Below are 15,924 nucleotides of genomic sequence, written 5' to 3' on the forward strand. Positions count from 1 at the left end.
AAATGTCAGTATAGATCATGTAGTTTTTTCATTCAATAGTACAGATCCTAATCAAGTACCATGAAATTACAGTTGACGTTTAAGCAGTCAAAAATGTATATTTAGGGACTGGGAGTGGTGGCTCACACCTGTAATCCCAGCACTTTGGCAGGCAGGCAGATCATTTGAGGTCAGGAGTTTGAGACCAGCCTGGCCAACATGGTGAAACCCCATCTCTACTAAAAATACAAAATTAGCTGTGCATGGTGGTGCACGCCTGTAACCTCAGCTACTGAACCCAGGAGACAGAGGCTGCAGTAAGCCAAGGTTGCGTTCCTGCACTAGGTGACAGAGTAAGACTCCATGTCAAAAAAAAAAAAAAAGTGCATTTAACTTTTGACCCTCCAAAAACTTAAGTACTAACATCCTACTATTTACTGTTGACTAGAAGCCTTATACATAATACGAAGAGAGTCAACACATATTGTATATGTTGTATGTATTAAATATTGTATTATGTAATATAGCATGTACATAAGCTAAAGAAAATTTATTAAGAAAATCATAAGAGAAAATACAATTATAGTACTCTACTGTATTTACTGATACAAGTTTATGCCATCTGTTTACAAGATGAATCATCAGTTTGAAATAGCAGCAACCACAGCTGCAGACCTCAATCTACAGCTAAATATTAAGCAATTAAACTCCTTCTTGTAATGTCATGACCTTTGTCTGCTTCTCGGAGCAACTGAAGCATCAACAGTGTTACTTCGTATGGGTCTCACAGTGTTACTCAAGGTTTACAATATTGCACGAAACACGATGAAAATAGGAAAGAATGGTGAGAAATGACTTTTTAAAGCAATATGCAATTTACTGGAGCAAAGAACTTCATGCAGAGATGATTAGCATCACACAGCATTTAAGTAGATATTTGCAACACCTGAGCTCATTGTAATAACAGGAAGTGGCTAGAAAATTATTACAGTAGTACAGTATGTACCAGTTAATGTTATGTAGTTACAATTTAATACTGTATCTTTATGTTTGTTTACATTTTTCTCAACTGGGAATGGCAACATGTACAGTGTGTGTGAAAAGTTTTGATACATTTTTACTTTTGTAATAGATTTGTGTATATTTTAAAGTAGTGAGAAAATAAACTAGTACCTACATATATTTTATGCATTCATGATATACCTAACCTTTCCTTCATTTTTTCTATGTTTCTAAGGTACAGTTCATCTGTGAGTTTTAAATTGTCACAAATCTCAGAAAACTTTTCCAATATATTTCTTTTTAAAAATACACATAGAAGTGGACTCGTGCAGTTTAAAGTTGTCTTGTTCAAGGGTCAACTGCACTTCACTTTAAAAGATATATGGTCTCTAACAAATGATTATACAGACCCAGCCTTTTAATACTTGGCAGAGTACATTATAAAGTCATCTCCAATATCATGATGCATATTTTTATATATGCTTGAAATATATAACCTTAAGTACATTTCTTCTATTCCAAGTAAAAAATATCTCCATTTGTAAAAACTCAGTTCCTAAGATAAAATATTTCAGTTAATATTTAAAATGCTATTCTATTTATAAAGCTCAGCAGTGCCATTCAGTTCACCTGAGTCCATGTCTAAATATATGAGGTAATTAAAGAAACTGAAGAATACATTGAAATTATAGGCCAAGTAAGTATCACAAGGCTGAACAACAAAACATAAAAATATTTTGAAGCTTGGTGCAGTTGCTCACGCCTGCAATGTCAGCATTTTGGTAAGCCAAGGCAGGAGGATCGCTTGAGTCCAGGAGTTTAAGATCAGCCTCAGCAATATAGGAAAACCCTGTGTCTACAAAAAATTTAAAAAAAAAAAAAAAATTAGCTGGGCTCATGCTTGTAGTCCCAGCTACTCAGGAGGCTGAGATGGGAAGATGGCTTGTGTCTGGGAGAAGTTGTGGCTGCAGCAAGCTGTGATTGTGCCACTGCACTCCAGCCTGGGTGTCAGAGTAAAACCCTGTCTCAAGAAAATCAAAAACAACATTTTGAGGTTTCTGTTCTTTTTCCTACTTTTAAGATTTCTACCTCCTAATGATGATTGTATAATAAATAATATTTATAAAAATATTTTGAGTTATTGCATTTAAGAATGAAAAAAGGGCTAGGCACGGTGGCTCACACCTGTAATCCCAACACTTTGGGAGGCTAAAGCCACAGGATCACTTGAGACCAAGAGTTCAAGACCAGCCTGGGCAACATAGTGAGACCACATCTTTACAAAGAATTTTAAAAATTAATTGGGTATGGTGGCACAAGCCTGGAGTCCTAGCTACTCAGGTGGCAGGAAGATCCCTTGAGCCCAGAAATTCAAGGTTGCAGTGAGTTATGATTGTGCTACTGTACTCCAGCCTGGGTGACAGAGTGAGTCCCCTGTCTCTAAAAAATAAGAATTAAAAGAAAAAAAGGAATTTAGCATATTACTTTAAATCCTCTCTTTTTAGAAAAAAATTACATACATACTATAACCAGTTAGAGTTACAGTAACTGATAAACAGCAACTGATCTAGACTAAAAAAGTTCATAGTTAGAAGAAACCTTCACCATTATCTCATTCAGTTCTTTTCCTAGGTCAATGGAATGTAAGTCCCAGAACAGTAAACTGACTTGCAATAATCAGATAATTGTTCAGGAATCAATAACAAAACTTCCTACATCAATATAATTTCCTATATTATTGATCCATAAAGTTAAAATCTTCATCTAATTTATGATGCAGTAAAATTTTAACTATTTTGTTATACTTGAATGCAACAAACTAACAGTTTCCTTCTATCTTTGAATAACAGTAGAAGGAAGACACACTGGACTAGTAACCAATTCTAAATTCTCGGATATTTGTGCTATCTTAGCTTCAGGCTCTCCTCTATAAAATTAATGCTTTATTAGATAATTTCTGAAGTTCCTTTCACCTCAGCAATTATATGATTTTTAATATAAAAATTGCCCCTCTTACTCCCTAGCTAACTATAAAAATTTTTAGGGGCAGGAATCATGTTTTATTCATTATGTACATCCAGAAGTTGGCAGTGTCTGCTGCTCCCTGCCCCAAAAAACTCTCAGTAAAATCTGTTGACGTGAATTGGATATAATTTTCAAGGATACATCTTCTAAATCCCTAAGGTAAAACACGTTTCACTTATAAAATACTCAAAGTATAAAACAATTTTCATAATCAAATTATTAAGTAAAAATTCTGACAAACGTGTTTCTCCCATTCCTATGGCAGTGAAATTCTTGTGCTATAACTATGCCTTGTGATAAATGTAGAAAGAAATACTCTGAAGAAGAGGTCCCAAATTATGAGTTAGATAATTAAGTAAACAATGCATCTTTAGATAATCAAGATGTAAATATACAAACACTACCTATGAATCTCAGATGGACAATGAGAACAGATGGGGCACTGGTACTAAATGACCGTTTATATTCTTTACTTTGTATTTCAATTCCTGGAAAGAAAAGTAGAAGACTTAATAATTCAGAATTGAAACACCATTTGCCTTTCATAATAATTACACATCAAAATATTATCATGTCCCCAAACATGCCGTTCAAGCTTTAGCTACTTACTTGATGGCCCAAGGACATCTTTGCTATCACCAAGAAGCTTTTAAGGCAGGGTAATTGAGCAGCAAACAAATACAGTCCAAATCAGGAAGAAGCAAAATGCATCAGGATGGAAACAGCAGTGAAACAAAAGGACAAGGAAAATAGCATTAGTTTATAAGTAGAAAGCACATGCACATCAATAGTAATAACCATAATAATTTATAAGAAACTTTCTTTTCCACACACAAAAAAAGATCTTGGATTAAGCAGTATCAAATATTTGTTTTGTTTTTAGAAAATGAAGGTGGTAAGAGAAAAATGGATCGCCTAAGTATTTGGTTTTGAAAATTAGGTCAAAAATTACTTTCAATTATAATTCAAGATATGAGTTAGTAAAGGTAAAAATTACACAGAAATTTAAGAGACAGCCAAGTTATGCATTCCTTAAATTTAAGGTGGTTTAAAACTATATAACACCCATGCACTATTAAAGATTAGTTCTGCATGCCATGAAAGCATGTAACACTACAAGGAGATTTAGTATGTTTCTTCTACAAAAGAGTAAGGAACATTTATTGAGCACTTGTTACATGCCAAGCATTGTGTGAAGAGCATCTACAGAGGCATCAACAAAGTAGAACAAATTTTTTCTCAAATGCCAAAAAAAAAAAAATAGAAACATTAATTAGAAAGAACTTTTTTAAGTCAGACAAAATTTTCTTAGGGCCCACTAAAAATCAAGCATAATATTTGGAGCTACTGGTCTTTGGGAAGTCAGAAGACCCAACCCTTGAATGAAGAACTTGCAGTCAACTAAAAGAAACAGAAAATAGGCTGCTGATCTTCTGCTTAGTAACTATTTTAACATAAATTACTCTAAATGTTGCCTATGGACAAGTGCTTTGGTTCTGGTAGGAACAGAGTTCTCGGCTCTCCTTCACTTTAAATATCAAATACAGTAACATATCAAAACAAATGCAATAACAGAAACAAAAAATTCCTGATAATTACATTATTTGTTGGTCTTAAAGAGGCCTGAGGATCTTAATTGACTGTGACAAAACAAGTTAGCAGTTGTTTGCTTTAGGCTTTTGTGACCTCCTTGAATAAAATCTTGGACCTATTCCTTCCCTAAGTGATGGCTTTTTACAATACTTGAAATGATCTTCTAATGCCTTGAAGGCATTTGCTCTGTTCATGCTTGTGCAGTTTCCCATTTAATCTCATTCTTCTGTTTTACAAACAAACTAAAGTTGACAAAGTTATATTCTCCTTGGCTCAAGCAATCCTCCAGCCTCCACCTCCCAAAGTGACGGAATTACTGATATGAGCCACCATACCAGGCCCTAAATCACTTCTAATGAACAGAATACAGCCAAAGTGATGGGATGTCTCTTCTGGGATTAGATTATAAAGAGACTGTGACTTCCATCTTGCATGCAGTTTCTCAGTCTCTTGTAGAAAGATTACCCTGGGGAACCACTGTCACTTCATATGTCAGTCTTGTAGAGGCCCACTAGGTGAAAGAACTACGGTGTTAGTGAGGTCGGCCAACACCACTAGGTGAACTTCAAAGCAGATCTCCCACTCCACCTTCCACCCCCAGTCATTCTTTCTTTTTTTGTTTTTTGAGGCAGTCTCGCTCTGCTGCCCAGGCTGGAGTGTAGTGGTGTGATCTCGGCTCACTGCAACCTCCGCCTCCCCAGGTTCAAGTGATTCTTCTGCCTCAGCCTCCAGTAGCTGGGTCTACAGGCATGTGCCACCACACCTGGTTAATTTTCGTATTTTTAGTAGAGATGGGGTTTCACCATATTGGCCAGGCCAGTCTCGAACTTCTGACCTTGTGATCCACCCACCTCAGCCTCCCAAAGTGCTGGGATTACAGGCATGAGCCACTGCACCCAGTGTAGTCAGTTTTATTTTGAATAAGATGGGGAACCACTGGATGGTTTTGAGAAGATAATTGACACGGTCTGATTATGTTTTAACAGAATCACTCTGATTGCTATGTTGATAACGGACTAGAGAGACAAAGGTATAACCACTTCAGAGGTTACTGCTATAATCTAGGAGAGAGGGTGAATCATGGACCAAAGTGTTAGCAGTGAAGGTGATTAAAAGTAGCTGAGTTCCAAATATATTTTGAAAATAGAGGAAACAAGATTTCTAAATAGACCAAATGTGAGATGAAAGAAAAAAAGGCAGGAACAAAGTAATGTCAAGTGTTGGGGTTTGAGCACCTGGAAGGATGGGACTGCCATTATCTGAGACAGAAAAGATAGTTAGAGCAGCTAGTTTACAGTGAGAAATATAAGGAGCTCAGTTTGGGTCAAATTAAGTTTGAAATGCATGCCAGACATTCATCCAAGTGGACATGTCAAGTAAGCAGTTGGATATACAAATCTGTACAGGGAAAGGTTCAGGCTGGTAAGAAAAATATAAATTATGATAAGTATGAGAGTTATGATATATGACCTGAATGGCTTAATCATAAGAGATTGGAAAATGCCATAGGATAAAAGAACAGGCCCTAGAAAAACATATATTATAATGAACAACACAACTAAGAATCACACTCAAACACTGCAAATGCAAAGCTGAAACACAATGAAAAATAAACATGGCTTCAGAAACCTTCCTCAAAAGGATATGGATACAAAAGCACTAAACTAGGAGTTAAGCGAAATCATCCTTCCAGAGTTGCTTGTAAGTGATGCCAATGGGAAACAGGATATAAGTAACTGAGGATTACATATCAAATTTACAAAGTAACATATACATCACTGAAGTCTTCTGCACATGGCTAAACTGCCCCCTACTAATTTCTTATTCTTACCACTTCGAGGACCTGGGTCAAATTTGTACAGTACCATGTTGCATAACACACGAATAAAAACAATGTGAAATTACTGTTGTGGAACCACTCTACACAATTACCTTGTACAATATTTAAAAAGTAAAATGCTAGGCGTTCTTCTTGGTTTTTGTTAAAGAACCTAAATAAAGCTGGAATCTCAGAGAATCCAAGAACAGCTTCTCAGTTTATTCAGAAAAAGGTCATCATGGGCGCCTTGTAGCCCCAACTACATGGGAGACTGAGGCAGGAGGATTGCTTGAGCTCAGGAGTTCAAGGCTGCAGTGTACCATGATCCATGATCACACCTGTGAATAGCCACTGCACTCCAGCCTGAGCAACATAGGGAGACCCTGTTTCTAAAAAGAAACAGTTTCTCTAATTGACTCTATTTCAGTAACTTATGTTTACCATTATCCCACAGACAATGTCCAGTTATCTCACTAATTTTGTTATAAGTATATCGATAAGATATATTGGTAACTATATTGATAATAAAAGTTTCAGACATATTACCAAAGTATTTAAAAGCATGAAATATTTATAGCCATTACCCAAATATTTACTAATTTTAGTCTATAAATCTCAGAAATAGTGCACTATGCAAAAAAATGTGATTGTATTTTATTGTATGTCTAAATATTTGCCACCTCATCTATAATGAGCGGTAAACACACAACCTTTAGGGCCTGGGAAACTTCTCAGTCTCAAACCACGATGGAAGGCCACCCTACTAAAGAAGTAATCCCACGCAATCTATAGTTTGATTCCATTCCCTTTGGCACAGCACTTTCCTCTTAATATACATCATGGCTTGATTTAACTCATCTGGCTCATGACAAAGAGCTCATCAAGCACTGATGTAGCTGGTGGCACCTCTTCACCCAATAAAGTTGATCAAGTTGTTACAGAAGCAATTCTGCTGCAGCTGGCTCTGAGAAACTACAATTCAGAAAGAGTACACAAAATATCTGAAGAGTGCTCTATTTAGCATTATCATAAGCCCTTAGAATAAGAAACTTCAGAGAGAGCTATATTGTGCAGCTGAAAACTGTCTGTTCTTTTAACAGGAGTCATGACTCTACACTTGGCTGAATTTTTAATATTCCTGTAATCATCTGCAAAACATACTTGTGCACATTTTACCCCTGAGTTTCATGGGAGAGATTTTAAAGGAGTATTTGTCTCGGAACTACAGCTTTTCACTGTTGGATAAAGAATACGATCTGGCCTGCCAAGCAGATATTTAAAAATAACCTAATCGCACTTTTGATCCAGCAATTCCCCTTCTAGGAATATTAATAAGGGGATCATACAAAATGTTCAAAGAGATGTGTCCGGCTGGGCACGGTGGCTCATGCCTGTAATCCCAGGACTTTGGGAGGCTGAGGCAGGCAGATCACGAGGTCAGGAGATCGAGACCTTCCCGGCTAATACGGTGAAACCCCGTCTCTACTAGAAATACAAAAAATTAGCTGGGTGTGGTGGCAGGCACCTGTAGTCCCAGCTACTCGGGAGGTTGAGGCAGGAGAATGGCGTGAACCTGGGAGGCGGAGCTTGCAGTGAGCCGAGATAGTGCCACTGCACTCCAGCCTGGGCAACAGAGCGAGACTCCGTCTCAAAAAACAAAAACAAAAAATGTGTCCATGGATGTTTACCACAACACCATTTACAGTAATCTAAAGAAGTAACCTGTTTTAAACAGGGTAATAAAATACCTTCACACAATGAAACAGCATGAAGTCATTAAAGTTTCTTTTTCCAGCCAGGTGCAGTGGCTCACAACTGTAATCCCAGCACTTTGGGAGGCCAAGACATGAGGATCACTTGAGGTCAAGAGTTTCAGACCAGTCTGGCCAACATGGTGAAACCCTGCTCTATTAAAAATACAAAAATTAGCCAAGCGTGGTGGTACGCACCTGTAATCCCAGATACTCTGGAGGCTGAGGCAGGAAAATAGATTGAACCTGGGAGGTGAAGGTAGCAGTAAGCCGAGATCACACCACTGCACTCCTGGGCTAAAGAGCAAGACTCTGTCCCCCGCCCAAAAAAAAAAGTTTATTCTTCACCTACTAAAAATCACGCATTATATACCGGCTTTTAAAAGTAGGTTATAAAGAAGCTTGTATGATATGACCCTACCTTTATAAATTTTCTTATACATACACAAACTTAGGAAAGATGCCACCAAAATATCAACAGTAGTTAACTTTAGGAGGTAGGATTTTACTTATATTTTTCTGTATTGTTTAAATATGGTACACTAGTATGCATTATTTTTACAGTCAAAAAAAGAACTTATTTACATTTTAGAAAAAATATAAACAGTGTTTAACTGATATTTTTCAATCTACACTAGCTTATTTCTTATTATGACATAATTATCTGTGATTAAGTATAGTGGGAAGTATATTTTAAGAATCCAACTTGAAATCCTAAAAAGATGAAAAAATATTAACATATCGCACACAGCACCACATATTACTCACTGTCTCTTGAATTTCAGCCCCTTCTGAATATGGCAATATCTAAAAAGAAAACAAATCTTCTCAGGAGTGATTTAATCTCATATACTTAAATCTGAATCTAGAGAGCACCCAGAATTTATCAAATGAATTAAGTGGTGCAATAACATTTTAAGTAATAGCTATTTTTCAAAATTACTTCTACACTGAAAATTGAATCCTTTTTTAAAAATCTTTTTCTAGGCTGGGCGTGGTGGCTAATGCCTGTAATCCCAGCACTTTGGGAGGCTGAGGCAGGCGGATCATTTGAGGTCAGGAGTTCAAGACCAGCCTGGCCAACATGGTGAAATGTCATCTCTACTAAAAATACAAAAAATTAGCCGAGCGTGGTGGTGGGTGCCTGTAATCCCAGCTACTTGGAAGGCTGAGGCAGGAGAATCGCTTGAACCTGGGGCCATGGAGGTTGCAGTGAGCCAAGATTGTGCCATTGCACTCCAGCCTGGACAAGAACAAAAAAATCGTCTCCAAAAAAAAAAAAATCTTTTTTTCATCCTGAGTCATCAGGAAATTACAGTTAATTTGCCAACCTGTGGAGTCTTCTCTGGCATTGGCCTGGTAGTTTTTCACACTTTATATCCTTTCTTTATGTATTTAAGTCTATCAGTCTTCTCATGTAAGCCTCTTTTAGTTTCTAAGAATACTCCTCTGCTCTGGCTTCTCTTCTATTTTCCTGCCTCCACACTTAGTCCTCCCAGTCAATAAGTGAATGGCCATTACCAGTGCTCAATCTCAACTATTTGTTGTTCTTCCTCTACCTGCTCTTTTCCTGCAGGTTCCATTGATGCTCAAGGCTCATTTATTACCTATATTCAGATAACTTCCTAGTTTCTTCTTCATACCTAGGATATCTCCAAAACTTCAAAACATTTCTATGTATATGTTTGGACATTATTGCATATCCTTCTAGTTCTAAAATTATGTTAACAAAGGAAGGGCTTTACATCTTTGTATCAGAGATAGTAGTCAGCTTTCTCTCAGAAACCAGCTTCCATGCTGATTTGCCCATCTTTCTTTCAAACACTCAGGCATAAACCCTTGATTCATCTGAGACATTTTCCCCAACATCTGATTATTAAATTCTGACTTTTTTGCCTCTATGGTGCCTATTTCACATTCAGTCTTTTTTTTCACTTCCCATTAGTGCCCCCTATGTCAGACCCACATCACTTTATGTGTCAAGTTCTGCATCTCCCTTTCAGTAGATGTCCCTGCATGCAGTCTCAGCCCACTCATTCATTTACTATGCTACATACCAGAATTAAAAAACATGATAAAAACATAGTCCCTACTGCCAAGATCACCACACATAGAAGACAGTATGTATTACGGTTTATTCAACACTAACATAAGTGATCTCCAGTCTACCCAACATTACTCATTCTTCAAGCTATCCCATCATTAGCATGCCACTTAACTTCTTTCTGTGAGGTTTCTTTTTCTCCTTTGTAAATGCACTAATTATTAAACCTTACACATTTCTAGAATTGTTATGAGGCTTAATAGTTTACATAAGTATTCTATATAAATTTGTTTTGAAAATCAGTATATAGACATAAGGCAGAATTACTTATTATTAAAACAAATGAGAAAGACTAAGAAAGGCCCCAGAAAAAAGTGATTAAAATTTACCAACTTAATTTTCTAGGCAGTCACTCTGGCCTCATTTCTCCTCCACTAAAGAAAGTCTGGTGGCATGCTATTCTTTTAAAAATAAGCCCCCAACACTGATAGTTAAAATATTTTACAATTTGGTCCAACTATCCATCCCACAGAAATAATGATTTTCTACGAGACAGTGTCACATCTCCACTTAACTCAAACTCTACTTAGCTAAAATTCTGCCTAGTAAAACTGATTGCTTAAAGTGATCTGTAATTTTCTCCCTACTTTCTTTTTGCTTCCCTACTCAACAGCCTGAAATTTTTATATGTATTTTCTGTCTTTCTCCACTCAAATGTTAGCTCCACTGGAGTGGGAATTTTGTCTATTTTGTTCACTGCTACATCTTTTAAAACTAGAACAGAGCTTGGCACCATAGCAGACACTCAACAAACCCCTCACTTTGAGAGCTCTAACTGCCAATTCTGCTACCTACGTTCAAGATGAAGTTATCATTCTCCAACTCTGACTTTCTAATGTGAATTATTTGATAATGCATAATTATCTCACAGTATTGTCTCTCTTGTTATATAAATAAATAAACAATTCAATTGTTATTTAACTTTTCTCCACCATTATAATGGTCTAGTACAGTGCTGTCACAATAGAACTTTCTACAACGATGGAAATAGTGCATATCTGTAATGTCCAACAGGGTAGCTACTACCTACATGTAGCTATTGAAATCTTGAAATGTGGCTAGTAAAACTAAGGAACAATTTTTAATTTAATTAGGTTAACTTTAAATTAGTAACATGTGGGAAGTGGCTACACCATCAGACAACTCAGGTCTAGCACAACCTTACCATTCCCTAGCTAAACCTAACACTGACCACTCCTCTAGCATTTGCCACTGCTGACCACTCCTTTTCTGAAAACTTTGCCCCTTCTTAGTTTCCAATCTATTTTCTCTTTCTCCTCCCTCTCTCTGGCTCCCCTGCATCCTAGAATGTCTCATTTCCATTCAACATGATTTCCTCACGTGATTCCATTGACTTGATTTTTTAAAGAGCTCAGTTCACCACTAACTCCCCAAATCAGTTTCCTACCTTACCCTCTCCTGAGCTGCAGCCCCTCAAGGCCATTCCAATGATTCTCCTGGTGAATTCATTCTTCTTATATAAAGCATGACATCCTTGACAATGGATTTCCTGACCTCCCACTGCAGGCATAACAAATAGATATTCCATCTGTCTTGTCACACTGCTTCCTTCTATTATCAAGTCGGATTGCAGGGGAGAGCCCACAGAGCTCCATGTATTCCTAGGAACACTGACCCTGTACCTCCACCTTCCTGAGTAGGAGGAAAGACCCTTCACTCACGCTTTCCCACAACCCCGACTGCTTACAGACTAACCACCACTGTCTGCCCAACAGATATGCAAGCTTTACACTTAGTTCTTATTTCTGCCTAGAAAACTTCCTTTAGGATTCTGCTCAAAAGCTACTTCATCAGAATACTTCCATAATATTCCCAGGAAACAGCACTCATCCCCTATTTTGTTACTCTCTCTCCTTCTTACCCTGCTTTATTTTTCATCACAGCAATCATCTCATAACAGTTCATACTTATATATTTTTTCTTTCTCTACTCAAATGTTAGCTCCACTAGAGTGGGAATTTTGTCTATTTCGTTCACTGCTATATCCCTTAAAACTAGAACAGAGCCTGGCACCATTGTGGACACTCAACAAATACTGAATGAACAAAGACAAGAAAAGAAAAAAAAGAAAGAGGCTTAGTGATTATAACCCTAATAACTAGCACAAAGTCTCTGGCCATCTGATAAGCCCAAATTCCATCACTAAGAATCCCCTCATTCTTTTCCTTAAATAGTTCTGTCCTGTATAAAATAACACTGTTACAGATTCACCATCAGTTTTTGGTAATGAAACATGAATTATATTTCTTCTGGCACTGGTGGTCTCTTGCCATGATTCATCCAACCTCCTTTATCAAGATCTTCACATACAAGAGAAGCTCAAAATTAACCAATATGATTTTCACTTGTAACTAATGGCATGCATCTGGTGAGACTGTTGGTGGACTCTGTGGTTCGGAAACCAGAAAAAGTTTACTGCCCACTAAAAGAATTAAAGCCATAACACTGAGCTTTAACTTCATTAACATTTTCCTCTAAATCTGGCCTAACCAGCCACAGTTGCCTGAAAAGGTTATAAAATAGCACAACCGAAACCATATTATCACATCACAATCATGCCAGGTGATATGAGAACTGGTTATATGAGCTGACATATACATAAACATTTCAGTGTCTGATACTTCATCTTACAACCTGTTTCACACATTTCAATTGTCAATCTGAAATAAAAGCTCATCTTACTTGAAATTTCATTTTGGCCAATTCTTTGCATTCTTACATAGAGATATGTGAGCCTACATTCTAGATTAAATCATGACTGAGATCTAAATTAAGACATAAGAGCTGCAAAAAAATACCTTCATGCCTTCTAGATTTCTATTCCATTTCTAACAAATCACTGATTAGTATATCACACTGCACAGCATCAAGCCACGGGCAAGACTGCTAATAATAACATGGAAATGTCAACCCCCATGACTCATCAATCTACCACACATAAGAATGCAGTTAGCAACTGTTCCTCATGTCTCTGCAACTACATGGTGCCCAAATGTCAAAATATTCAGCCTAGATAAAAAAAGTCAAAATTATTAATAGTTACAGGAAAATAAAGCTTTGGATTAAATAAAATAGATCATGTATCACATATTTTTCAACGTATACAAAAAATTATATTAGGTAATGAATATAAAAACCTTAAAATGATGCTTAAAAGTCTAGGTGTAATATAGATGAATTTATAACAAAAAAATAGCCCTTTCTTTCAATAAGAGAATTTGAATATTTACATTTAGATCCTAGTGCTGCCTACTGTCTAGCTAACTGATTTTATGCAAATTACTCTTTCAGAGCCTTGGTTTCTTCATCTTTTAAAAACAGAGTAACATCTACCTTACAGTATTATAGAAAGGATTAAATGACGAACTGTACGGAACATCAAGCCTCTGTACACCTCCGCTTGGATACACATCTCAAACTTAGCATATCGAAAACTGACTTCATCTTTCCTCTCTCTGCCCCTGCTCTTCTTCCTATATTTTCTCCCTTAATGAATGGTACCTCCCACCAAATCACACAACAGAGAAACCTTTAAGTCACTCTAAACTTCTCCTTCACTTTTATTTTCCTCATCTATATTCTCCTCCACTCCTAATATTAAGTCCAGGACAAGGTCCTAAAGTTCTACATAGTCTATCGTATTTATCCTTTATTTCTCATGTCCACAGTTACTGCTACTACCTGCCACCTGAATTTCTTACACCTAAGTAGTTTATACTGGTATCACAGAGAGCCTTCTAAAGTTGTTCAACAACATGGTTGAACCACTTCAATGGTTTTGGACTTGGTAGGTTCCCACAGCCTACCACAACTGGAGAGAAAAACATTTAACCCCATCTTCAAGGCTCTTCGCAATTTTGTCAATCTTACGTCATGCACTCCTCCAAACACCCATGAATCCTACACATCACAAAAGCGACAAACTGATAATTACTTTCACTTCTTCAAACATACCATGTTGTTGAACAATTTACTTGTTACTCTCACAGCTCCTTTTGTCTACAACGCCATTCTCACCTTCACCAGGCAAATACCTAAGTTCCTTTCAACACTCAGGTTAAGCATTACCTCGTCTAAAAACACTTTTTTGATAATGACTTTTCAACTCCACTAAAATAAGTGACTCTTATGATCCCCTCTGCATCATATGTGGTCATCTATAACAGTGTCATCTCATCCAGTATGAATTAATGCTAAACACATTAATGCCCTAAAACTTACAGAAAGAAAATGTAATTCAATATGCAAAGGCCTGAGTTCAAGTCCTGACTCCATCATCTACTTCTTGTATAGCTCAGGAAAAGCTACATAATTTCCCTTTATCTCAGTTTCTGCATCTGTAAAATGAGGATACCACCCTCTTAACATCATTTTTAAGATTCTACATGTTTAGTATATGTAAAATTGGTCTTCAGTATCTTCCTGAAACTACACATCCAATCAATCACCAGGTCCTGCTGATTTGCATCTCTAATTCCTTTTACATATTTTCTATTCTGCTGCCACTACCACAGAAGTTTTAATTGCCTTTTATCTAGATTTCACAAGAGCATGCTAACTTATTCCCTGAACTAACCACCTCTATTTCTATGGTTTTCAACCTTAGTTGCACATCGAAATCAACTAACGAACTTTAAAAGGTACTAATATATGCAACCCACCCTCTGAGATTCTAATTCAATTGAATAGGAATGTAGCTGTACGTCAGTTTTTGAAAACATCCCAGATATATCTAACGTTCAATTGGTTGCCCCACCAACACTCCACAATTTTGCCATGCTGATATTCCTAAACCACAACTCTGAACAGGCTCGTTCCCTGCTCCAAAATCTTCAACAATTTGATACTGTGTTAACAACAAAGATCCCAAACAGTAAAAGTAGTATTCAAGGCCCCATATGATCTGATTCACAGAGACACAGTATAGGAAAGTGATTAAAGGTTCGCCCCTGGAGTCGAAATATTTCCCAGCTCCGCTATTTACCAGATGCGTGTCCTTGTCTGTATTCTCATAATTCTATCTACCTCATAGGGTTATTTTTAAGATTAAATGAGTTTATGGGCAAGGCACTTTGAATAGCTAGTGGCACACAGTGGAAATTTAATAAACATTAGTTGTTATTCATTTCTATTAGCTTTATTTTCTACTAATTCCCCTAATGCAGCCAACAGTTTTACCCATAAGACCTAAATAAAACCTGCTCTAAACACAGTATAGGCATGAACCTAGGAAGGTACTATGTGTAGAATGTGCTTAATGAAGGTAGGTTAGTTTGCTGAACCCAATAAATGTTTAAATAAAATAAAATAAATTTAAAAAACATAAAATTTTTTTAAATATTTTGATTTAAGGTCTAACCAAATCTCCACTTGTCTGTCTAGTGACAGTATAATAATGAATGGATTTTTATCCATATCTCAACTTAGTAAGTTTTCATTAACTTGTGACTGCTTCAGAAATCAACGTAAGTTTAATATGGTGAAAACAGCAGCTTTGGAGCAAGAGCAAGCTTAGGATGGGGGGATAAATTTATATACATGCATTTGTGTATGTACACACATACATATATACATAAAATTTAATTTTGTGTGTATATGTATAAAAATAATATTAAATTTCTGGAGGGGAG

At 36.7% G+C, this 15,924-nt stretch overlaps 1 protein-coding gene across 4 annotated transcripts in view; it reads right to left on the reverse strand.

Annotated features, from left to right (window-relative positions):
* The window catches only part of OSBPL8 (oxysterol binding protein like 8), a 226,656-nt gene that overhangs the window by 119,864 nt on the left and 90,868 nt on the right, over positions 1-15,924 (reverse strand). For 2 of the 4 annotated variants that reach the window (XM_023217461.2, XM_023217511.3), the window contains exon 3: positions 3,616-3,652. The exons of the other annotated variants lie outside the window; for them this stretch is intronic. In XM_023217461.2, the coding sequence (XP_023073229.1) occupies positions 3,616-3,652 (37 nt within the window). The remainder of the gene's footprint in view (positions 1-3,615; positions 3,653-15,924) is intronic. 4 annotated transcript variants of the gene reach the window in all.

Source organism: Piliocolobus tephrosceles, chromosome 10 (assembly GCF_002776525.5).
Source record: "Piliocolobus tephrosceles isolate RC106 chromosome 10, ASM277652v3, whole genome shotgun sequence".
Classification (NCBI taxonomy): domain Eukaryota; kingdom Metazoa; phylum Chordata; class Mammalia; order Primates; family Cercopithecidae; genus Piliocolobus; species Piliocolobus tephrosceles.